We start from the raw sequence: 26,603 nt of genomic DNA on the forward strand, positions 1-26,603 counted from the left end.
TAAGAGAGGCCGGTCTACCCTCGAGAGGATAGATCGCGCCAGTTTCCCAGCCTGGTATTTTTACTTCATGGTACATACAGCGCCTCGCCTTTCCAAAAGGTCACCCATCTAGTACTGGCCAGACTCGACGTTGCTTAACTTTGATCTGGCGAGAACTAGTGTGTCAACGTGATTGTGCCGTAAGATGAGGTTAATAGTCCGCAAAAGAATGAATACTCGAGACTCTTCCTCTTTCTGACTTTGAGTTTTAAAACAACGTTTGGTCTTAACTTGGATTTTCCAACTGATGCGTTTCCTGTCAAACTTTTTTTTTTTTTTTTCTGATGGATCACAGCTATCATTCCTGATATATTTAGCCTTTCTTTATGGCGTTTCTTTACTGGTTGCAACTATTCTTTCTTGATATCATTTTGTAACACCTTGCATTCGCCCTTCTACTTATCGATTTGTGTTTCAGTCTTGCGATTTATAACGCGTGCATTCTTCTGCCTTAGATCACGGAAGACAGCTGTCTATCTATCAATGTTCAAATCGAATTTTGTTACTTATAGGTGTCCGACTTGTCGGCCGTGACACCCACTGTCATTATGACCCACGTGTCTATGCTATGGAACATTTTCATATCATAAAAAAAAAATGGTCCCAACCCATCATCAGATTTTTAAAAAATTTCTCGTTTGTTTTAATCTTCCATCTAATATTTTTCAACATTTTCATTGAAAATTAAATTTCATCTACATCTTTACTTACATTCACCCCTAACAAGGCTAATCACCACTTGGACGTAAGAGGCTACTATTTGGGACTATGCCTAGGAAAGATTAACAAGATATTGGTTTACATTACATTTAAACTTCTGCATATCAGTATAACCAGAGAAGCAGGTAGCAGGAAGGGAATTCCAAAGTGTAGCTGTTCAAGGGAAGAAACTATTAGCTTTCTGGCCTTTTAGGAATCTCAACAATGAAGGGGTGTGATTTTGCTGCTAAGCTGGTTTGTCAGGGATATGTACGTCGAAGAGACAGTTCAACAGACTATATTCCATGTCTATGTAAAAAAAAAAAAAAAAACTATTCTTTTTAATGATCCACATTATTTCTTAGTGATCCCGATTATATTTTTTTACTATTATTTACTTATATACTTTTTTGTTTACCGAATATTCACGTATGCTTACTTTCTTTGTAGATATATTTTGTTTATTCTTATATTTTATAGTCTCTTTAATATTTGTTTGTATATACTTCCTTTATTTCTAATCTAGATTCTTAAACTGGCTTTTATTTATATTCTATATTTTGTATAATGCTGTCTCGTCTCCTCTTCTGATGAGAAGCATTTAGCTTCAAAATGCCGTGACCTAAAGGTTTTTCTCTCCATTTAACTTGGTGATTTGATGATATAAATTTATATGTAATTTTTATCCTTCATCTCTTATTTAATTGCTCCTTAACTATGTTGAGATTTTTCTATCTAGATAAGTTTGCTTTGTTAAAGATATTTTCTTTATTAGCTTCATTTAATGTGTGTGCACGTGTGTAGAGTTTAAGCCCTCCCCCTCCCCGCCACACATTTGCGATGGCATCTCACCATCCCACCATCAAATTCATCCACACCTGATTTCATTTATGTTTTCAAAATGGTGAGTTGGCCCTGTCGGTGGGCCATTAGAATACACAGACTGACCCCCTGCAGAGGGTAAAAGTACCTCAATGGGGGTCCTGGATATGACCTTAAACTATATCCAGTGGTGAGGCCCCAGCTTGTGGGCTTTGGGGAGTGTGGAGCCACCCTTTAATTACTATTGCTCCCAGGTCCACTCTGACCTGGAGTGGTAGTACCTGTTAGGGTCCCAACTATGGGTTAAATAGAAACCGACGTGAAAACAAATATATTCTATTAAAAAAAAATTTTCTTAAATCTTTGGATTCGGCATTAAATAACTCGAAAAGGGTTGATATGCCGTAAAACAACCAACCAATCAAAATGGTGAGTACAGACAGAATTTGAGTTTAGAAAAAACAATCAAATGGGGCTAAGTTAAGGCGGATAAGGTAACAATTCAAAGCCTCAGTTGGCTGCTTTAGCTATTTCAATCCTAGCAGTGTGACTAAGAACGTCATCCATAAGCAAGTGCAGCCACACCCTCAGCTTCTTTCCACATTTCCACCTTATTGCTTCCTTTAGTTAGCTTACATCCGATGCACAGTACTGTGCGTTAAGTTTTCTTCCCCATTTCTCAGGGCCTCAATCTTTTATAAAAGTTCAGAACCGAAGCCATCACTTTACTGCTTGCTCCAAGTTCTTTAAGAGAACTGGAGTGTTTCTGTTATTTGTTTTTGAAATTTTTATTCAGATTTGAAATGCCATATTCAGGTACTAATTTGCACAAGGCTCTTTATAAATCCCTATAAATTTAGGATACATCCCTATCATTTGGTCCTTTATTCACAGTGGCGTCTTGCTTAGGATGATTAAGTTTTTGTTTTTTAATCTGTAATGAAAAAAAGTACTTTTGTAACATTACAGATTTTTCATTGTTCTAACAATGGATGGTAGTTCATCATGCAGGTAGTTGAAAATCTGGTAGTGTAGATGAGGCATAGCAGTAGTTCATTCCCGCCCTTTTTTTTTTTTTTTTTTTAATCTTATTGTTGTAATTTAATTAATTTTTATGTTAATAATGTATAGCATAAAATCATTTGGGGGGTAAAAAAAGAAATTTTTTTCTTTTTTTCCTTACCATAAAAAAATCCGGGCATGAGAAGTTGCGAAGATCAAATACAGTATAATCTTGTTGACACACCAGTTTTTGTTAAATCACCGTTAAACAACATTGAACCGAAGGGGTGATTATTTTGGAATTTCATGGACGCTGTATGTGAGATTGTCCTACAAATAACTGCAAAAACTAACTAGGGTCCACTTGTGAGGTTAATAATCCCTAAAGACTTCCAAATTTTTGAAAATGAGAACCTTCTATTTAAACTGTACAGAATTTCGAACTGAACTATTTAATCTACATCAAATCCGTTGCCATGGTCGCTGCAAAAATGGTGGGATTATTCTATCCCTCTGATACTTGACTCTTTACACAGGTAGAGAATTGTATGTTCAATGATGAAGTACTGTTGTCACATCTGGGCAGGAGCTGCTAGAAGCGGCTTATCCTGCTTTGACAAAGTTCAAAATAGATTTCGTAGCTTAGTGGGGGGGGGGGGATGCCCTTTTCTTTTTCCTGCAACCTCTTTCCCACAGAAGAGATGTTACGAGCCTGTCTCTGCTTTATCGTTATTTTCATGGCAAGTGCTCGTCTGAGCTCCAATCTATGGTCCCCCTTTGCCAAACTTTCACGAAAGACACTCGTCTAGCTGAAACCACTATCAATAATTTTCCCCACTCTCTGTGCCTAAGCCTAAACGTAGATTCCATGAAAAAAAGCTTCTTTCTTAGAACTGTACGCCTGTGGAAATATCTTCCGTTTCCCTACCTTCTTGCTGACTAACATTTTCACACAAACACGCACACTTATTGTTTTCTTTATACAGATTTGATGTAAAATATTGCGACTTTTTTTTTTTTTTTTTTTTTTTTTTTTTTTTTTAATCTGACACCGTTTACTGCCGACTTCGAGTCACCTGTTTTTCTGATTCACCAACTTGCCTTTTGGAAGGACCACGCCTTTAAATGTGTAACAGGTTTTGTTGTTGGTTCAATCCGGCAGAGAAAACATTGTGAGTCATTGTTTGTAGGTCTTGTCAACAATCCCTCGGTCTCCAGATGTCCAGTCAATGTTCTGTTCTGCTTGTTCCGCTTTTATTTAGTCCATACGTTAAGCTTTGAAAAGGGCTAAATACAATTCTTGAAGGTCAGACTGCTTCAAAAAAGACCAAATTTGTGAAATTTGGTTTTAAAAAGGTCAATCTGGCAACCTTTGACAAGAATAGGAGTTAATTCCCTTTCATGTAATCTCAATTTTGAATATAATTATAACTAGCCTGGTAGCCTGATAACTAGCGTTGCCTGGGTGTTTGGAGGCGTGTTGAGCAAAAAAAAAAAAAAACAAACTGGTAGCAGGCAGGCAGGCTCGAACCTATATGGCAAAGGAGGAAAAGAAAGTAAAAAAAAAAACAAAAAAAACAAAAAACAACAAACGTGATGCGTTAGCTGTTGTGCCCATCGCCAAACTGGAAGTAAATTAGGTTTAAATTAAGGCTAGACAATCAAAAAAAGGGGATAACTTTAAAAAATATCAGTGAAAATGCCACCTCCCTGTAAAAAAAAAAAAAAAAAGTGCCCAGTTGAGGGTGAAGGAATTAATGTTTTTGGCCAATTTTTCAATGTTTTTTGTCCGAATGGTCGAGCTTCAAAATGATACCAATCTCGTGAAAATCTGTCGCTTCTGTCAAAAGTACAAACATATATACATACATTTAAACAGACAGGTGAGATTTATATTATAGATAATATACGAGCATTGTTATAGTGTGAGCAAGGAACTCCTAGTAATTTCAATGTACAGCAGTTCTTCACTGAAGTAGTCAGCAAAATATTATGTAACAAAGGGAACATTCAAAAGAAACGAGGCAAAAAAAGAACATATAACAGTGATTTCAAGTTTTTAAAAAGTATGACTTCGTGCAGCTAGAATCGAAACGCTCTAGCCTTAGTTGTTACCATTTGAGCTATTATCATATGGATACGAAAACGTTAAAATTTAACCAACACGTATGAATGTATATTTGTGCATACGTAGAAGAGAACTTTAAATCGACATACGCCTGCCAAGTTCCAACTTTTTTCAATTTTGACCTCTTACCAACTATTTTTACCGGCTAAAGGTCAGATTGAATTTGTTCCATAGGTCCAAGTCTCCTATATATCAAGGTCCTGGATATGACCTAAAACTATATCCAATGGTGAGGCCCCAGCTTGCGGGCTTTGGGGAGTGTGGAGCCACCCTTTAATTGCCATTGCTCCCAGGTCCACTCTAACCCGGAGTGGTAGTACCTGTCAGGGTCCCAACTATGAGTTAAATAGAAACTGACTTTAAAACAATAAATATTCTAAAAGTTTTTCTTCAAAATCTTTGGATTCGGCATTAAATAACCTGAAAAGGGTTGATATGTTGTAAAACAACCAACCAACCTATCAAATTTCAAGCCTGTAGGTCAAAAATTGGAGTTGTGTAGCAGCCGTTACTCAGACAGAAAGGCAGACAATTTCACTTTATATAGAGAAAGATTTTAGTAGAAATAAAAGGTTACATGGACACATCTGAAAACTGAAGTGTGACAGACGAAAGTAGATTGTTTCTATTGTATTAATCGGACTATTGTTCTTGAGTGTTATTTGTGCGACGTTTTGGTTGGATTGTCCTTCAACCGTCTTCAGGCATGTTGGTTATTGTTTGGAAAAAAAAAAAAAAAAGTTACTCACTCCATGATATTTTCGTATTCTTTGAGTTAGTCTCCATTTTATGGCCACTGTTTCAAATTTTTGAAAAATTGGTTGACAAGATTAACAGCAGATTATTTTCCTTCCATCGCTGAAATTTTAAGGGTGTACAATGTTTTTTTTTTTTTTTTTTTTTTTTTTTTTTTTTAAGCATATGTGCTGCCTCCTGGAGTAACCTGACCACCAACCTTGCATCCCTGTCAATTTTGACCTTCTTCCACAAAGGGAAGGGTGTTCCTTTTTCTTTCCAGATGTGATCAGATAGTCCAGGCTTTTCAACCTCTCTTCGACTCAAATTCTGTCTGTGCACTCACCATTTTAAAAACATTGAGATCATGTGTTGTGGATGAATTTGATGGGGTGGAAAGATGCCATCACAAATGTAGGGGGAAGTAACTTAAATTCTACACACACACACACATATATATATATATATACTAGCACTGGTGCCCGGATGTTTGGAGGTGTTGAGCAAAAAAAAAAAAAGTGGTAGTAGGAAGGCAGGCTCGAACGCGTACCGCAAAGTAGGAAAAGAACGGGGGGGGGTGACGTCTTTGCTGTTACGACCACCGCCAAACCGGAAGTGAGATAGGTTTAAATTAAGGCTAGACAATCGAAAAGAGGGGATGACTTTCGAAAATATTGGCGAAAAAAGCGACCCCTCCCTGTAGAAAAGTGCCCAGTTGAGGGTGAAGAAATTAGTGTTTTTTTAGCCAATTTTTCGGTATTTGTCATCTGAAGGGTCGAGCTTCAAAACGATACTAATTTTGTGAAAATCCGTCACCTTTATCGAGTTTTAGGCAGACATACGTACATACATTTATATATTTGTAGCTCAATTTTTTTACCCAAACCGATTAAAAAAAGCTTGCTCTATCTCTGAATTATTTCAAATTTTTAGACCAGAAATTGTCTGAGTAATTTGGTAGACCGCAGAGGTCAAATTTTTTTTTAACTTTGACCCCTATTATGACCCCCTTAAAATTTATTTGATTACCCTTATTTTTGCTTTTCCCCCTTAACATTTATTTTGGACTCAAATCAAATTATCAAGTTAGATCCATGTCCAAGGAACCTATATTTAAAATTTCAAGTGTTTAGACCCAAAATTGGCGGAGGAGCTTGGTAGAGTTCTTAAAGATCAAATTGTTGAACTTTGACTCCTTAACAGCCAAATCTCAGTACCCTGTGTATCAAATTTCTCGTCTGTAGACTGAAAATTGTGTAGGGAAATGTACACACACTTTCACTTTTATAGATATATATATTTAATGAAGCTAATAAAGAAAATATCCTTGACAAAGCAAACTTTTCAATATAGAAAAAGTTGAACACAGTTAAAAGGAGTAATTAAATATATTAAAAAAAACAGATGAAGGATAAAAGTTGCATATAAACTTTTAGCATCATATCAATAAGGAAAGAAGGTAAAATGGAAAGAAAAACCTTTTTAGGTCACGGCATTTCGAAGCTAAATGCTTCTCCTCGGAAGAGGAAAAAGGCCAGCATTATCCCTAATATATATATATATATATATATATATATATAAAATGAACTCATTTTCCCCCCCCTCTGATTTTGACCTTAATAGGATTAAAAATCAAGACATTTCATGCAAATGTAATATGCACAAACGGTAGCACAATATCTGAGGTGTGTTATAGGTATATTACCTCTCCACTTTCTCGATAATCGTAGATTCCTATATTTTTTTCTACTGAGACCTCACTGCCAAAATATTTTCTCTCTAATTCCTCCTACCCCCGTCACCACTTACACCATTGCGGGATCGTTCACAAGGGACAGTTACAAACGAACACCGGTTCCGGTTTTCTGTACTTTGTAGTTGCTTAAAAAACCTGGAATGAAATTTTATCGTGCCTTTCCGTTTTATGCTTCCTATTGGGTGAAACGCACTATGGAATTAACCGATAGGGACATTCCCACAAACATTAATTCTTATCCCACGCTTACTTTTACGTTGCTTAGTTACCATTTTTTCTCCAAAAATTTTTATACTTAAAAAAAAAAAAAAATTCTTTCCTTTCCATTTTTTTTTTTTTTACTTTACCCCCCCCCCACACACACACACACCTCCAGAACCCCGGGCAACGCCGGGTACCCCCACTAGTAAAAAAAATAAAGAATATAATCTTTAATATAAAAACGAAAATGTTTGTTTGCATTTTTTTTTTTTTTTTTTTTTTGTCTGCCAAAGGCAGGGATGGGGGAAGAGAGGGAAGGGAACAGAGGGAGAAAGGCAGGGGGAAGAAGGCTCTGAGGGGGGGGCACTAAATCTTACAACTTTTACATACTGTCTAGATTATATGTCCGATTTCCGAAACGAGGTCGTCTGAATCTCTTGTTACAAAATTCGCGCTGTGAATTCATTTCTCTATGGCTGACCTAGAAAACCACATGTTGACGTTCGTTTAACCACCTGCTTTTTTAAACGTTTAATTTCACTCTTCCTCAATTTTCTGCCCGCTTAGCGTTGTGGTAAGTTCTCGGGTTATTCGCCTCAAGGCTTTGGGTTCGAGCCTACCTCCCCACCAATTTTTTTTTTCTCTTTTATACCCGGGCAACACCGGACACCTCCGTTAGTATAAATATAAATAAATCTCACCTGTCTGTTTAAATGTATGTATCTTGGATGTCTGCCTAAAACTTTCGACAGAGGCGACGGATTTTAACGAGATCAGTATTGTTTTGAAGCTCGACCCTTTCGATGATAAATATCGAAAAATTGGCTAAAAACATTAATTTCTTCACCCTCAACTGGGCACTTTTCTACAGGGAGGGGTCGCTTTTTTTCACCAATATTTTCGAAAGTCATCTCCTCTTTTCGATTTAATTTTAACCTACGTTATTTCCGGTACGGGTTCCAGCCTGCCTTCCTACTACCACTTTTTTTTTTTTTTTTTTTTTTTTTTGCTCCATACACACTTCCAAACACCCGGGAAACGCCGAGCACTCATTTTAATATAAATATAAATAAAAGCCGGTTTAAGAATAGAAATGGAGGAAGTATATATAAAGAAATATTAAAGAATATAAAAATTGTATTTGAAACTGAAGTGTGACAGACAAACTGACCGATAAAAGCTGTTCAATATGTAGATACATCTGGAAAGAAAAAAAAAAAGTAAAAAAAGTAATAAGAGAAAGGCTTTTTCTTTCTTTTTCTCCCCCTCTCTCTCTGTTCCCTCCCTCCCTCTCTCTTCCCCCCTCCCTCCCTCTTCCCCTCTTTCTCTTCCTCTCCTTTATGTATGCCATTCAAATGTTAATGATTATTTCTCTGCTTTTATGACAAAAGTATCAATTTCAACATTTTGCTTTCAATACCAAACCATTGATGGCCAAACACTCCTTTGTTAGTATTTTGCAGCCGAGAAAATGTTATTTACATTATGTAGGGGTCAAACTGATGAAATTATTTTAATACTAACGGGTGAGGAAGGGGTTGGATACCGCTTTGGATTGAAGACCTCATGGTGCCAAGTTCGAATAGTCAGTTCCATAATCCCACTTTCAGTTATAGATGTTGGCAACCTTCATGTGGTAGAAGTAAACTAGACCAATACTTAAGTTATACCTAAGAAATCTTACATGCAGTCTGCCAGATATCTTCCATTGCTTGTTATAAGTAAATTTGTTTCCATGCGAAGAATGCCTGGAAACAAATTTAGGCAGAGGTGAGATCAAAACATTCTTCATACCAAAGATGTTTCTTCTGTTCAGTGTCAACACGAAACTGTCTCTTACCAGTGACTGTATATTCACCTAGTTCTCTAAATTCGTTGGTTGTCAAAATTGAATTCACCTTTTGCACTAAACGATGCTGTCATTTTTTTTTCTTTTACCTTTCTTTCGACAGTAGTTTGAATAATTCAAATAATCTCGGTTATCTTTCCTTGGATTATTTGAGGCATTTTCCTTAGCTTGGATGCTATCTCGGAACACTTTGGCTGATGTAACCTCTGACCTTTTTTCAAGGGCATCTTGTTGAATTCAGAATTCTATACAGAGAAACAATTTTTGGGGCAACGTGCCCCACAAATGGGGAAGTTGTTCTATGTTCTCTTATTAGTCCTTTATTAAATAATTATCTAACCAGCTTCTACCTGGTACAGTTTGAGCGTTGCTGTATACCAGTCGGGGATAAGTTCTCGTCAATCAGTCTAAAAGTGGCTCTGTTCGGTTTTAGGAGGTCCAGCCTCCTAGGTGTTGCCTTTTCTATGAGGAGTTTATTGCTAATTGGCTGAGGTGCTTCAACTTGCGGAATTCCAATGGAGCTGCTCAGACATTTTTTTGTAAGCAAAAGTCAGCTTCACCTTTCAAAACTCTACCTAACCTTGTCTGATCTCCTGCGGAGGAGGTAAATGGCACCCCTCTAATGAATGGTAGTTGAAAAAAGGATCATTGTAGGAAAACTTTACTAAAAGCCCTGGCTTATTTTGTTTTATTAGTGATGGGATGATTCCAATATTTTTCCAGATTCCAATACAATTGCTGATTCCAATTCTTTATAAATCTCTAAATATTTAAAATCAAATAAATTTTGTCCCGATTACTGTAAATGCATTTACATTTTCTCAAATGTAAAAAAAAAAAAAACTCAATTGTAAAGGGGATGATCTATAGGTTTTTACTTTTACTGGAAGTTTAAATCAATAAATATTTATTTTATTTCTATTTACCATGAGTTAAAGATTTTTTTAAACAAAACCAAATGAAAGAAAAAAGGTAATTAAAGGAATCATTTTTGACATCGGAAAATAGGTACAAATTTTCCAGATGCCAATTCTAACAGTTCAGATTTTTCCGATTAAATCATTCCGACAGTAATTATTATCATACTTGTATTTGTCCCAAACAAGCAAACTACTACCGAGACATGAGGGACTACTATGAATTAGAAACCTTCTAAGTAGGGAGTTGAGCAGCAAGATGTTTGTTCAATTTCATTTTGGTATAGGGAGGAAAACCCAAATTCTAGCAGTTCGAAGGCAGGAACTTTCGGAATAAAAGGCTCTTGGGTATCACGGAACCTCGACAGTGAAACCATAGCATTTTGCTTCTTGTTGGGGTGGTCGAGAGCATTTATGTTAAATGGACACAAGTGCTACGCGTTCAATGGAGCGCATTCCATTAAAGTACTTGTAAAACAAGAGCAGAGATGCAACAGCATATCGCTGGAGTAGGAGTTAGAGCTTGAAGACTCATTTTTGAACCCTGGAGTAGAGACTAGTGGAATAGAAAGTGGATAAGTTTACTTTTTTGTCTTTTAATTCCATGAACAATGTTTGTGACAAAGAGGAGAAAAATTACTGTTCTGGGCCAGAATCTATTCCATCTAACACTTATTGTTGACAAGTTTTTTGACCTGAAAGCTTTTTTTCATGTATAGGCGAATACTGGCTTTTTAGAGATATAAGATGCTGTCAGATGTATTTTTCTAGCATGCTAAAGAGTCTACCTTCTTTACTTATCTATAACATACACCTATCCATCTGTTAATCATAATATTAAAATATCCATCTGTTAATCATAATATTAAAATATCCATCTGTTAATCATAATATTAAAATATCCATCTGTTAATCATAATATTAAAATATCCATCTGTTAATCATAATATTAAAATATCCATCTGTTAATCATAATATTAAAATATCCATCTGTTAATCATAATATTAAAATATCCATCTGTTAATCATAATATTAAAATATCCATCTGTTAATCATAATATTAAAATATCCATCTGTTAATCATAATATTAAAATATCCATCTGTTAATCATAATATTAAAATATCCATCTGTTAATCATAATATTAAAATATCCATCTGTTAATCATAATATTAAAATAGTTCATCAACGTTTGTTTCCTTAAGGCGTCTTTTCCTATGTATTTTCAACACAGTTAATTACTTATAATCAAGTGTCCCATTGCTTACTAAGCTTCTGTCTATTACTCTCACCCTCTCTCACTAAAAGTTGAGGTAGCAGGGCCAGTTGATAAGGGAAGGCCGGAAAACATGGGAGGAAGTAATAAGGAAGGAAGGAATTGAGTAAAAAAGGGATAAAGATAGTCCAGAGGTAGAATAATTTTAAAGTCAATCTCTAAAAGCTTTCTACCACATGCCAACATATAAAATGGACATTGAATCAAATATTACAATGACGATCCAAAGCAGATGCTAAAATATTCCTTAGTTTTGGGATTGAGTTTGGGAACAATCCATTTTAATTGTTTTAATTAGCAGCAAGTAACTCACCAAGTGACCCATCTCAGTCTGTCTATCATTCTCACCCTCTCTCTCACTGTATGGTGTTTGATTACTCCCCCCGTTTTTATTTTATACTAGACTACCCGTGACCCGTTGGGTCAGTATGTTATATTAGCTATGGAATTCATGTATGAGTGTGACACTTGTAACGTAAAGAAAATAGTTTTTTTTTTTTTTTTTTTTTTTTTTTTGACATAACAGAAACATTTCTATGAAAGTATATTAAAATGAAAAATCAGACGGATCACTCAAACAAAAAAAAAAAAATCCTCCTTATTCGTGTAAAGTTACCTATTATCTATTTACATTGTAAAATAGATTTATTTGTAAGAAAATTGCATTAAAATAACTTAAACATAATACAGAAATGAACAATGTAAAAAAAAAAAAAAAAAAAAAAAAAAAAAAATGCAGAAAGTATTAACAATTGTTTATTTGGATAATTTAAAACGCAACAAAAAAAAATTAGGCCGCTGAAAACGTACACAGTAAAACAAAAATACGTTGTCAATAAGTTAAAGTTGATTTATTTGTGAGAAAATTGCGACAGTATAGTTGTAATACAGAATAGTTGCAAAATATCCCCTAAGGGGTCAGTATGTAATATTAGCTATGGAATTAATGTATGAGCATGACACTTGTGACGTAAAGAAAAGTTTTTTTGTGACATAACAGAAACATTTCGATGAAAGTATATTCAGGTGAAAAGAGTGTAGATAGATTTCTATGGAGCATTCTGTTTATAATTGTTTATTTTTGAAAAAGAAAAAAAAATCTTACAGCCATTGAATTATAACCAGTAGTATTAGTAGGAGGAGGAAAAGGAGTACGTATTCATTGAAGATCTTCCCTTTGATCGACATATTTGCTTTTCGGCTTCTCATGATATTATCCACTTTCCTAAAAGCTGCCCATTCCAATGTTACCCTTTTCTTTATCTCAGGGAGGAGATCTCCATCTTTCATAATATTTCCCCCCCCCCCCAGTAGATGTAGCTTTCAACTTCCTCAATGGTCTTTCCATCAACAATTATTGGCGACTTGGCAACGTGCTGGTTTATCACCTTGGTCTTCCCAAGATGCATGTTGAGGCCAACCGGTTTGCGCTTGAGTGAATGTCGTTTAGAATGTCATTTAATGTTTAACTATATTTGAATTCATGTAAATTCCGTATTTCTTTTTGTGTGTGTATTCATATTAAAAACCCTCTTTTCTATTTATTTTAAAAGAAAATACAATTTTCTTATATATGGGTTGTGGAATTGTATTCACTAGCAAATGATCTAGCTAATTTGCATATTCTTTTAAACATTTGAATTTCCTATTATTTCGGTGTTCTAATGGGATAATCCTCTTTTGTTAACTGTTATGTGTAATTATATTCTTGCAGATATTCTACATGATTTATACTTGCATAATATTTGCATAAAAAGTTTATAGTAAACACAAAATTGTTTCCGTATATATTTTTGTTTAAGAAATTTTGCCTACCAAACTCCTAAAGTTTTTGGTCTACAGACATGAAACTTCATATATAAGGTATTTGAATCCATGCGAAACTTTATATTTGGGTTTTAGCCCAGGAAAATCGGTGCAAAAGTGAAAATTAAAAAAATGAAATTTGCCAGGTGAAGGTGTAACGCCGGCATTATGAAGGCATAACGTAGTAGCTATTGGTTCATGTTTTAATTTTCAGCCTTGCAGTAAACATGTTTTCATAGCCAAGTCATTGACGGCAGAGGCAAAATTAATCGTGGGCTGAACGTTTTGGTTTTGATTTTCGGTGGTGGCGCATGAGTCTTTTCTTTCTTTTTTTTTTTTTTTTTTTTTTTTTTTTTTTTTTTTTATATACTTTTTAAATCATTACTATATATTGCATCCAATCTGTCTATCTACCTATTTATATATCTATAAAAGTGAAAATGTCTGTCTTTTCTCTATAGTAGTTAAGGAAGACTATTATACAGAAAGGCATTACTTTACATATTTACACTTTTTAATATATACATATGCACATAACCTTATGAACAGTACATAGGGCCCGGACAAAACTGCTAGTGTGTGTGTATATATATATATATATATATATATATATTAGTACTGATATCAAGTTATCTGTGGAATGTTCTCGTAGATAACGTCTACCGAAATAAACCCAAGACTTTATAATCTGAAGAGGGTCATCACAGCCAAATGCAGTGCCAAAACTATTGGACATTCATAGCAGAAACTTGGTGGACAAGTCAGGCATAGGTTCAATTTATGATTGTATTACAGAAAGGCTTTTGAATTTTAACATTTCCATGGGTGACCCACAAGAAATCATTAAATTTAGAATAACTTCTGCAGTCCAACCATATTAAGCAAAAATAAATCTCGGTCTTAGCATAATTTGCTTTCTAAGTTTTAATCATGACGTAATGAGCGAGTGGGAAAATATCAGCAGGAGCTGAGAATAGTTGGCTTGTGAAGATATTAGCAGCAATAGCCTAAAAAGCACATATGCAAATTAGAAAGTGTGTGTGGGCTTGAGTAATAAGAAAAAATGGACACCACAGTGAGAAGGAAAGTTCACACCGGAGAAGATAGACATGTAAAGTTGAAGGCGAGAGACGGCTTGCTAATGCCAGCATGAGAAGAGAAGTGTATGCTAGGCGAGATGGACAATGGCGAGAGACTTTTAACCTGGTGTGGAGACGGTGGGTATTTTATTAATCTCCTGGCAGACGAAATAAACAGTTAGAAATAAATAAATAAAAAAATAAGAAGCAGGTATTGTTCGGAAAGTAAAGGTAATAAGTGCCTTCTGCTAAAATATATATAAAAAAAATCCGAGTTGGATTTATTTATTTTTGTTTGTTTGTAGCTGCGACGATACCCACGTTACATAAGGTTGCTTCACCTCTAGATAATCCAGTAATTTTGATTATGCATGTAAACCTATTTAACAGATATATCACAGTTCACGAATTTAAAATAAACTAAATGTAATACAAATAGCTCCTAATCTGTCAAAGCTAAATTCTTTCTATATATTACGCAAATCTATAATTTACACACACAGTGGCAGTGAGATTTTTAAGCTGGTATCGGGATGGTAGGGTTTTGTTAATCTCGTGGCAGACGAAATAAAAAAACAAGAATCAGGCATTGTTTGAAGAGTAACGGTAATAAATACCTTTTTTGTTAAAAAAAAAAAAAAAAAAAGCCGAGCCGGGTTTATTTATTTTTTTTGTTGATCCTTTTTGACAGTACTAGATGGCGTGGGGGTCCGAGAGAAGTTTATTCTGTGATGAACACGGTTTGAACATAACATAACATTTGAATATCAAACAGTTTTTGTTTTTATTGCTATTCAATAAGGGGGACACTTTGGTGATTGTCTCATCAGTATGCAATATGGTCCTGAATGAGCTTCACATTCGCTGGACTATAATCTCCCTCTTTTTTTTTTTTTTTTTTAACATAGGCATCACCACATTATCAAGGCCCAGAGGCCACTCAAGGATAAGGGTTAAAGAGTGTACAGTAGAAATTGGATAACATAGTAATCATTAGTAATGAAAATTTGGTAAATTTGATAACTTATATGGAACGGCTAATCAAGAACTTATTTACTTTAGACTTGAACACAACCATATTGTAGTTAGCCGGAAAGCAGGAAAACGGAAGACAATTCCACAGGCGTGCAGTTCTAAGAAAGTTTTGTTCATGGAATCTGTTTATGTTTAGGCACAGATAAAGAGTGGGGGGAATTATTGATAGTGTTTACAGCTAGACGAGTGTTTCTTGTGAAAGTTTGGCGAGGGGGGGACCATAGATTGAAGCTCAGTCGAACACTTTCCATGAAAATAACGATACATCAGAGACAAACTCGCAACATCTCTTCTGTGAGATAGAGGTTGCAAGGAGGAGAAAAGGACATCTCCTACGAGGCTACGAAGTCTATTTTGAACTCTATCAAGGCAGGACAAGTCCTTTCTAGCAGCTCCTGCCCAGATGTGGCAACAGTATTCCATCCTTGGACGTACCTGGCTCTTATATAGATAGAGAATAGCATCAGCAGTGATCGATCTACCAGATCGATAGAAAGATCCCACTATTTTTCCAGCGGCCTTGGCAACAGATTTGATGTAAGTGTTCCATTTAAGATCAGGAGTAATGGTCAAGCCCAGACGTTTGTCAAAATTTGAGTCCTCCTCAAGACGAGAGCCATTCATTTCAATTGATGCCAAATGTGGATTAGAATGTTGATGATGTAAAGAGAGAAGCTTGGTTTTAGATGCATTAAAAGTAACCAGCCACTCCTTTCCCCATTGTACTACGTGCTCAAGATCAGAGGAGAGAGAATTGGAGAGAACTTGGTCGTTTACTGTCTTAGATGTGCTACCATAAATGGTAGTGTCGTCAGCATAAATGTCTACGAATGATGTAAGGATGTGATTTGGAAGATCATTAATGTAGATCAGGAAAAGAGTTGGGCCCAGGATGGACCCCTGAGGGACACCGGCATTAATACTGTGAGCTTCTGATTTTTGCCCCTCAACTACTACTCTTATGAACCTATCAGAAAGAAATGATTTAATAATTGAGAAGACTTTTCCAGCTATACCATAGCTAGCAATCTTATGAAGTAAACCTTTATGCCATACCCTATCAAAGGCTTTAGATATGTCAAGAGCAATTGCCCTAGAAAGATTGCCACCGTCGAGAGATTTGCTAATCCTATGTGATATAACTGTAAGCACATCTGCTGTAGATCTAGCAGAACGGAAACCATATTGAGTGTCACTAAGGTTATTTTTGTTGAGATGGTTGATTACTTCTGTATTTAACAGATTCTAGCAACTTACTCATGACGCACAGGACTTATTGGCCTGTACTGAGAGGGGGATGAGCGATCACCTGAATTCTTAAATACAGGGCATACTGATGAGATTTTCCAGGGAGATGGGAAACTATTCTCCTTAAGACAACGTTTAAACAGTTTTGTAAGTATGAGCGCTAGTTCAGGTTGAAGTTTTTTGAGTACTATAATTGGAATACCGTCAGGGCCAGTTGCTTTACTGGAATCAAGGTTTTTGATTAGCTTGGCAACATCACGTACAGATATACGTATATCACATAGCGTGTTTTCTGATACAGGAGGAAATATTGGGGGTTTGCGGCCTTGGTCGCAAAGGGTAGAATTAGCTGCAAAGTTCTTGACAAAGAGTTTGGCTTTGTCTGATGCTGACGAGAGTCCATTGATAATAGTTGGGATGGAGCACACGCTTCTGTTCAGGATTCTGTTTGCTATTTACCAAAACTGGTGGGAACCAAGCCACTGCTCAGCTACTTTGGACTTAACAGATTGAGCATACAACTCTCTTGCGTTCTTTATTACTTTCTTACAATGGTTGCTGGCAGTCCTGAAAACGGCTTTAGTTTCCATACATCTATTACGTTTGAAGCAGTGGAAAAAGTGATTTCTGTGCGCAATGGCAGCAGCACATTCTGGAGAGAACCATGGCTGGCTGTTATATTTCTTATCTGTGGTATTATCTCGCAGGCAATGTCTATGAAAATGACCTCAGGACTTGAAGGTGGCTATCACTGTCAAAATCATGGCAGTGCAAAGGGAGAAGTGTCAAAGTTATTTGTTTTATCGATGTCCAATGAAGCATACCTAGGTATGACATGCAAAATTACAAAGACTGGTGGGCATTCCTAATTTAAACTTGGTGGACAAGTCAGGCATAGACTGAAGTTTATTTATTCCAATTTATGTGTATTGCAGAAAGGATTGTGAATTTTAACGATTCCATGGATAGATGGCATTTTTGGAATGAGGGGAGGAGTCACGGCATATTGACGGTGGGGGTCAAGCTATATGTTACTTTTCTTAGTTTCTGTTTCTGTCCGAGGATGCAATTGAAAATAAAATCCCATACCAACAGTTGTAATTTTTCACAACTAAAATCACTTGTGCAAAGGTACACCTTTTCTGGTTTTCAGTTGGAACATTTGAGAGTGCATAGCAGGTGCAGACAAGTATACATCAGAAGCAGACAACTCTATTTTATGTTATGAGTTTCTTATATTTAAATTCCATAAATGTGTAACAAAAACTTCCTCAACAAAACAAAAATCACGCATTTGAAAATCTCAGAATTTTGGCTTTGTTACAAAAAAAAAATCTCTAATTAGTTTTAGAAAAACTATTTTGTTATAATTTTCTTTAATCTATTTTAAAAGAAACAACAAAAAAAATTGTTCTGGGATTTTCGATTCGGTCCTGAAATTTTATTTATCTGCCCTTGCTTGCACTCTTCAAATGTACCAACTGAAAACAAAAAAAATTCAATATAATTAGTAATACAGTGTGATCCGAATCTAAAAAAAAAAACAATGAGGAAGATTTCCTCATCCCAAATTAGAGCCTGTGTTAATGTACAGCGTAACCCGGATATAAGAAACATGAAATGCATAACCTTTATAAGATAACCGAAGGGTCTCTGTAGAAGTCTCTTATATCCGGGTTAGACTGTAATATATATATATATATATATATATATAATTTTTTTTTTTTTTTTTTTTTTTTTTTTTCAGATCTATATATCTGAAAGTGTCGGTCTGTGTATATTTTCCTACACAATAACTGTCACTTTTAGGGTATTGAGATTTGGGAAAATCTTCATAATCCGTTTTCGGGCAGAAATTTCGCTGTTAAGGCGTCAAAGTTCAACGATTTGACTTTTGAGAACTCTACCAAACTCCTCCGCCAATTTTGGGTCTAAACAATTGAAATTTTAGATATATGTTCCTTGGACATGGATCTAACTTAATAACTTGATTTGAGCCCAAAACAAATGTTAAGGGGTCATAATAGGGGTCAAAGTTAAAAAAATACTTTGACCTCTGCAGTCTCTACGAAATTACTCGGACAATTTCTGGTGTAAACATTTGAAATTTTACGTAAAGGGTATTCAGAGATAGGGCAAGCTTTTTAATCGGTTTAGGTCGAAAATTTGAGTTACCAATGTATAAATCTGTTTGCATGTCTGTCTAAAACTTTCGACAGAGGCGACGGATTTTCACAAGATCAGTATCGTTTTGAAGTTCGTCCCTTCAGGCGACAAATATCGAAAAATTGACTAAAAACATTAATTTCTTCACCCTTTACTCGGCACTTTTCTATAGGAAGGAGTTGCTTTTTTCACCGATATTTTCGAAAGTCATCTCCTCTTTTTGATTGTCTAGCCTTAATTTAAACCTACGTCACTTCCAGTTTGGTAGTGGTAACAGCAAGACGTCAGTTTTTCTTCCTGTTCTTTTCCTCCTTTGCGGTACGGGTTTGAGCCTGCCTTCCTACTACCACTTTCTTTTTTTTTTTTTTTTTTTTTTTTTTTTTTTTTTTTTTTTTTTTTTTTTTTTTGCTCAACACACACCTCCAGGCACCCTGCTAGTGATATTATAAGATCTGAATTCTTGCCAGACATAAATGGTCAACAATGTTTTATTTAACTCAAAAGGGGACACTACGCAATTTAATGACATGTGACGCATTGAAGTTTTGTGTATAAGATTTATGTGACTTGAAGCTGGATGGAACTGGGAAATGTGAAGTGAATCCTGATCCAGAACCCCTCCCATTTTATCAGTGTATACATGTATATTACTTCCAACCAAGAGTCTCAAAAAAAAGCAAATTTTCTTTGGCTTGTAAATTTGTGTATAAATATCAAAGATTTCTTTTCGGGTTATTCACAGCTTGAGAAGACTTGGCAAATGTTATCTCGCGTTTTATCGTTTTATCACACGTGCAAATAAAAATACATATGCTGCACCTATCCTTATGTACGCATGTGTAAATGTATTAAAGATATAGAAATCTGTTTCAGTGAACTCCATTCTATTTCTGTTGCTTATTACCAAAGCAAGTGTGTGTGTGTGTGTGTGTGTGTGTGTGTGTGTGAGTTTCTCGATATGTTGGGGGGGGACACACACACACACACAATATTTTGTTAGTCATATTGTAACAGTCGTTACATGTCAACACTCGGGACCCACATGTTGCATGCAGATAGTCACTAGGAAAGAATTTGACTTGCTTTATACATACATTTATTTACAGGTACTTCCAGAATGCCGCCTTTGTGTTAAAGTCTTGTGCGCCAGTGTGCTTAACGAGACTCTGCAATGTCAAACACATGGTATTCTGTCTCTGTCTTGCCATGTTTAGGACGCGTCTTTCTCTATCACTCGCGGGCACGTCTATTTGCGTTCTCTTGTCCTGAACCCGTTTCTAATGCTCTACATCTTTAACACGTCTCAAATAACTCTGAACACATGGGCCTTTTTATATCTGCTATCCCATCACGCAACTGGCTTGGTCATTTGCATATTGCTGATGCTACTAACAGTGTCAGCGATTCTGTTATAATATGCTTGTGGGACCATGTATGCTCCATCTCAACAATCACTGGTCCTGGATATGACCTTAAACTATATCCAGTGGTGAGGCCCCAGCTTGCGGGCTTTGGAGAGCCACACTTTAATTGCCATTCTCCCAGATCCACTCTGACCCGGAGTGGTAGTACCTGTTAGGGTCCCAACTATGGGTTAAATAGAAATCGACTTGAAAACAACAAATATATATATATATTCTATTAAATTTTCTTCAAAATAACTGGATTCGGCATTAAATAACCCGAAAAGGGTTGATATGCCATAAAACAAAACCAACCAATCGACAATCACTGACCCCCTCCCCCAAACGCTGTTTCCATGGTTTTATTTTCCTTTGGCTTCTCTTCTCGTTCTGGCCATCTCCTCTTCTCTAGCACATTGGCGATTGCTGTTGGGGGGGGGGGGGTAAACTGGTTCACAAGTATAAAAATAAAATGACGCGGGGGGGGGGACAAAAGAAAACACGATACTTGTGCAGAATTTGAACCAGGCGTAACTAACCGTCTGCTTGGCTTTGCTATGAACTTGTCATTCGCTTGGGTTTGACTGTAATGTGACGTAAGACGCCGATCACTGTGCAGTAAAAGAGCAGACGATCTTTGGGGAAAACATTGGAAGGAAAAAAATTAAGTAAACAACACTCCATCAAACGACCGTTCCTAACAACTTTATACAAGATGAATATTTTCACATTGGAGTTGCAGACGCCGGAAGATGTAGTTTCATATTACAAACAAAATGATTAATCGCTGCAAAGAAAAACTGCGGTCGTAGAAAAGTCTACCTAATCCTAAGGAAATATCCCAGCTGTCTTAATTTAATTAAAATAAAAAATAAATAAATAAAAACGGTTACCTACACACACCCTACAGAAAAAATTGTTCATGAAAAAAAAAAGAAAGTTTACTTTACAATACTTATAAAAATAAAGAAAATTTTAAAAATACATGAAAAACACCTTAAAAAGTGGGGTTTTTTTTGTTTTTTTTTTAATTTTTTAAAAATATGAAAAACATTAAAAAAATGGCTCATTAATTTTGGTTGACAAAAAAAGATGGTTGCAAAAACAAAAACTTGTTCGTTTACTTTAATAATTAAAAAAAAAAAAAAAAAAAAATATTACTAAATAGTTTCTTTTTTATTTTTATATTTTTTATTTGGTGATAATCGGCGAAAGCCGGCAGTTGATGTGATGTTCCGAGCAAAGCCGAACGGCCAGTTAGTTACGTCTGGTAAAAATTCTGCACAAGTACCGAGAAAATAAACTCTGACACATTCCGTGTATACTGTTGGGCTCTGGGAGTATGTGTGACACCATTATTGGGAAACCACCCTTTATCAGTTGACCTCATCTAATGTCAATCTGCTCCGAACCACAACGAGCAAAGGCTGTGGCAAAGAATGTGGGATCTCGCTATCAAGCTAGAAAACAACTCGCACCTGAGAGTATCCTATACGTTTACAAGACCACCATTCGCCCATGCATGGAGTATTGTTGCCACATCTGGGCTGGTGCATCTACCGCTAGTTTCTCCCGCCAAAAGTTTTCAATTTAATAGGTCTCACATTTGTCAACTAAACTCCAACTCCTGTCTCATCGCCGCAATATTGCATCATTGTGCCTGTTTTACAAATATTTTAATGGGATGTGCTCTGATGAACTCGTTGCACTTGTGCCCCCTCGACGTACATATCCCCGACAAACCCGCTTAGCAACAAGATCTCACCCTTTCACTGTTGAGGTCCCTAAATGCCAGGAAGTTTTCTACTCTAATAATTTCTTCCCTCAAACAGCTAGACTTTGGAATTCCCTTCATGCTGCCAGCTTCCCTGACGGTACTGATATGCAGAAGTTTAAATGTAATGTAAACCAACATCTTGTTAAATCTTTCTTAGGCATGGTCCCAAATAGTAGCCCCCTTACATCTAAATGGTAATATGCCTTGTTTTGGGTGAAGGTAAGTAAAATAACTAAAAACTAAGAAAAAATTTTGCCTGACCAGCAACTGTCACAAACCCAAAACGGTTCATAAACTCATTGCCACTCCTAAAACTGCTTGTATGAGGTGCCTTCAAAAAGTTTCCAATTTCCAGGACTTAATGAACTTATTTAGTCCTATAAAGGCTACCATAGTTTTTTCCAAACTATCATTAAACTTAGAATTTTTTAATTTTACCATACGGAATCTATATAGAATGAGATGAAAGATGAAATTATTTGAAATTCAGGTACTTGTGTTATATTTTTGCATATTCTTATAGCAAATTATCCTAAATCTTATGAAGACCAAAAAATAATTGGTTTAAAACCTTTTAAAAAATATTCAAATGTGTTCTCCATCGAGACAAAAAATGGCAATGAATTTTTTTTTTTTTAAATGTTTGTAAAATTTAAAATTCTATTAAAAACAGACAAGGTTTTATATTCTGCTTTTCATATGATAAAAATTCAGGCTTTTATCTTTCTGGGAAAAAAAGTTTCAAGATTTTAATAGATTTTAATTCGTTTAAAAAAAAACAACTTTTTTTTTTTTTTTTTTTTTTTTTTTTTTTTGTCCGTGCCTAATGTATAACATATACAAAGACAAGGGTATAAGTACACAAAAAAAATATGAAAAAAATAAGATAATGTCTTTTTACTGGAAAACCATTGTGTAAAATATGAATAACTATATTGTTTTGTAATTTTATTCAATGAAGTCTTTTTCAGCCTCCATGCTATGAATCGCCTACAAGTTAGTAACAGATAATCATTGTTCATATTACAGAATGAATAAATTTTCCTAAAACATCAATCTCCTCAACAAAATATAACAAATAAAAAAAGTTGTAAAAAGAAACCCTTTTCTTGACATTAAATGTGGCTGAAATGATGTTAAAACAAGCTCACTCACACCTTGTTCGTATTTGATACTACTCTATATGTGTCAATGGTTTTGTTATAGTTCGAATTGAGATGTCTCCCTCCTTCTTCTATGATATAAATCTCAAACGTCTGTTAGTGTGTGTGTATGTTTGTATGTCTCGCTAAAACTTTCTACACACGTGACCAACACTAACAAAATTGATATTGTTTGAAAGCTCAGTCTCTGATGGCAAATATACTAAAATTGGCCAAAAACATTCATTCTTCCACCTTCAACTGGGTGGATTTTTACAAGGAGGGGGGCACTTTTTTGTAAACATTTTTGCAAAGTCATCATATGCCTTGCAATGACTAACCTTAATTTGAACGTCGGTGGGTGCGGTGACTAAACCGTTTGCATTTTTTTTTTTTTTTTTTGCACAGGTTCGAGCCTGCCTGCTTACTTTTTGCTTGCATGGGTACTCGCTATTTTATTTATTTTATTATTTTGGGCTCCGTTGCTCAGTACCCTTACCATAAAACCTCTCCACGCCGGGTCCACTCGCTAGTTACTTTTAAATAATGGCTGCCAAAAATTATTAATCTTTAAAAAAAAAAAAAAAAAAATCGTAAAATTTGATTTTCTTAAAAAAAAAAAAAAAAAAAAAAAAAAAAAAATACTCAAAAAAAAAAAAAACTGATTAATTTTGTGGTTGGGTTTGAATCTCATGACCAGCAGGAATTGTCACCCCCCCTACACGGATGATTGCATAAGTATGAAACACTAGTATCTGTAGGTATAAAGAATAATTATTTAATTGTATTATTTCAGGTTAATATTGTTAAAATTTGAAAACCTCTGATGAGTATACAAGAGTGCTCAATATTAAAGCAGAGCAAGATATACATTTATAGTAAATTAGTTATAGATTTAGCTTTTGTGAAAGTAACTTCGCCTGAGGATGTCTATAGTTATTTATAGCTAGTTGACTGAAACATACTTATGACTGTGTGATGGTACCTAATTTTTTTATGTAAAAAAAAATTAGTATTTTAAGGGAACAAGCAGTTTGGACTCGCCTCGCTCATCCTCATTTTAAAATGTTTATACAAGAGTGCTCAATACCAAATTAGAGTAAGATACACTTTTTATTCATTTTTTACATGAGAAATTAGGTATCGCTACACATTTATGAGCATGTTTCAGTCAACTAGTTATAGAGATTTCATCAGATGGGGCTTTTGCAAAAGCCAAATCCTCAATAAAAGCACCATCTCCTAATGAGGTCTTTATTTATTTATAACTAGTGGGTGTACCCGGCGTTGCCCAGGTGTGTTGAAGTGTAGTACCACCCCCAGTGGTAGTAGCAGGGGGGGTTCAAAACAATAGTAGGTAGTTTGGGTGGAGAGAGGTGTTAAAAAAAAAAAGGTGGTTGTAGGCAGGTAAGGCTTGAACCCGTAACGCAAAGGAGGAAAAGTGAGAAAAATGTGACGTCTTTGCTGATGCGTCCATGACAAAATTGGAAGTCGCAAATGTTGCAATTAAGGCTAATCAAACAAAAGGAAATGATGACTTGTAAAAATGTCGGCGGAAAAAGCGACCCTCCCCCCCCTCCTTGTAGAAAACTGGCGAGTTAAGGGTGAAGGAATTAAGGTTTTTGGCAAATTTTTTTTTATATTTGTCGTCTGGAAGATCGAGCTTCAAAACAATACCAGTTTCGTCACATTCCAACGCGTCTGTCAGAAGTTTTTGGCAGACATACAAATACACGCACACACACATTTTGCTTTTTATATTATAGACTAATTGACAAACATATTCATAACGATGTAGCGATAACTAAATGTTTAAATGTTAAATATATACTGTACTTTGGGTTAGTGGTGCCAAATCCTGAGTAATTGTGACAACTAGCTAAAAGTGCTCTTTTGGCAACCACGCATATAAAGAGCATTTATTTTTTGCTGGCAGAATTAACCCCGGATTTGGCGCAATTACCACAAAGTACGGTGTGTGTGTGTGTATATATATATATATATATATATATATATATACACACACACACACTGTGTGTGTGCATATATAAAATGTTTAAAAAATTCATGTTTACTGACTAAATTTTTTTTTTTTTTTTTTTTTTTTTTAGATTAAAAACCCAGGATGGGTTGTTGTGGTTGTGAAGAAGAACGGGTAAGAATTTTTCAAAACTAACGTTGCAGAGTTAAACCAATGGAATCAACTCGATAACACATGTTTGAATTTATGTTTATAAAAGAAAAAAAAAAACCCTCTTAGGGTCCAAAAAATGAGTCTCTAATCTTATAGGTCCCGCACTATTGACCAAACTCCAACCCCTGTCCCATCATTGCAATCTTGCATCCCTGTGCCTGTTCTACATGTATTTTAATGGAATGTGCTGTGATGAACTTATAGCACTTGTGCCCCCTCGACATACATACCCAAGATATATTTAAAATCTTGTATTTTCAGATTCAACTAGGTTATGGTAAAAAAAAATCCTGTAATATATATATGCCCTTGGAATCATTAAGGACCAAATTAGTGGTAGAAGGGTAAAAAAATTAATTCTTACTAGTAGTTGTTTCAAAAACAAGATTGAAAGTAGGTCAAATAAGTCAGCGTTTCTTCATTTTTCATTCCTTCTATTATATTGAACAAATTGTCAGAAAGGAAGATGCACATTACCATGTGATTGCTTTTCTGCAGACTGCAATATGGTCATCTTCAAATCCAATGTCAAATATTTGTCAAACTGATCATAAGAAATTCCTATTTTGTTCATTCCAATCAATTTCCAATCCTCTCATAATTTTCAAGATTTGACTGGAAGTTCCTCCATCTAATTACTCCAGCGAATTTTTAGTCTTGATAAACAGTAACCCATTACAAATTAAACAAAAAAAAAAAAAAAATAAATAAATACTTACGGTATGAACTAACAAAGAAAAAAACACATTTTGTCACACCTTGATATGAAGTGGAAGTAGGAGGAAAAATTTCCCCCACTCTATATCTGTGCCTAAATCAAAACGCGGATTCCATGAACAAAGCTTCTTTCTTAGAACTGCACGCCTGTGGAACTCTGTTCCGTCTGCCTGCTTCCCACCGGACTACAACTTGGATGTCTTCAAGTCCAACATTAATAAATTCCTAATGAACCGCCCCCTTAAGCAACACTTCATCAAACCTCCACACTAACGTAATGTACTTGCAATAACCCTTATCCCTGAGTGGCTTCCGGGCCTTGATAAGTGGTGATCGCTGTGTAAAAAAAAAAAAAAAAAAAAAAAGGTATAGGAGAGGAAGGAATGTTGAAAACCTCATTATCAGCAACTTAAAAGTAAAATATTTCCCTTTTTTTAAATTAAAAAAAAAAAAATGTTACGTCATTTTATCAACAATGTTATACAGGGTGTTTCAAAAGTCTTGGGAACATAAAGATTTTTAATAACTCAAAAACTATTAGGAGTTAAAAAATGAAATTGGTACCGTTGGAAAGGTTAAAGTTTCAAGTTTTGTGGGGAATCTTCAAACTT

The 26,603-nt window shown here is 35.3% G+C and overlaps 1 protein-coding gene across 1 annotated transcript in view; it reads left to right on the forward strand.

The window, feature by feature from the left end:
- The window catches only part of LOC145296936 (choline transporter-like protein 1), a 183,478-nt gene that overhangs the window by 60,497 nt on the left and 96,378 nt on the right, over window positions 1-26,603 (forward strand). Inside the window, 1 exon segment of the mRNA XM_080143140.1 lies at window positions 25,193-25,236. Coding sequence (XP_079999266.1) covers window positions 25,207-25,236 — 30 coding nt within the window. The 5' untranslated portion in view covers window positions 25,193-25,206.

Source organism: Euprymna scolopes, chromosome 17, assembly GCF_053919585.1.
Source record: "Euprymna scolopes isolate OS-2025 chromosome 17, ASM5391958v1, whole genome shotgun sequence".
NCBI classification, from domain to species: Eukaryota; Metazoa; Mollusca; class Cephalopoda; order Sepiida; family Sepiolidae; genus Euprymna; species Euprymna scolopes.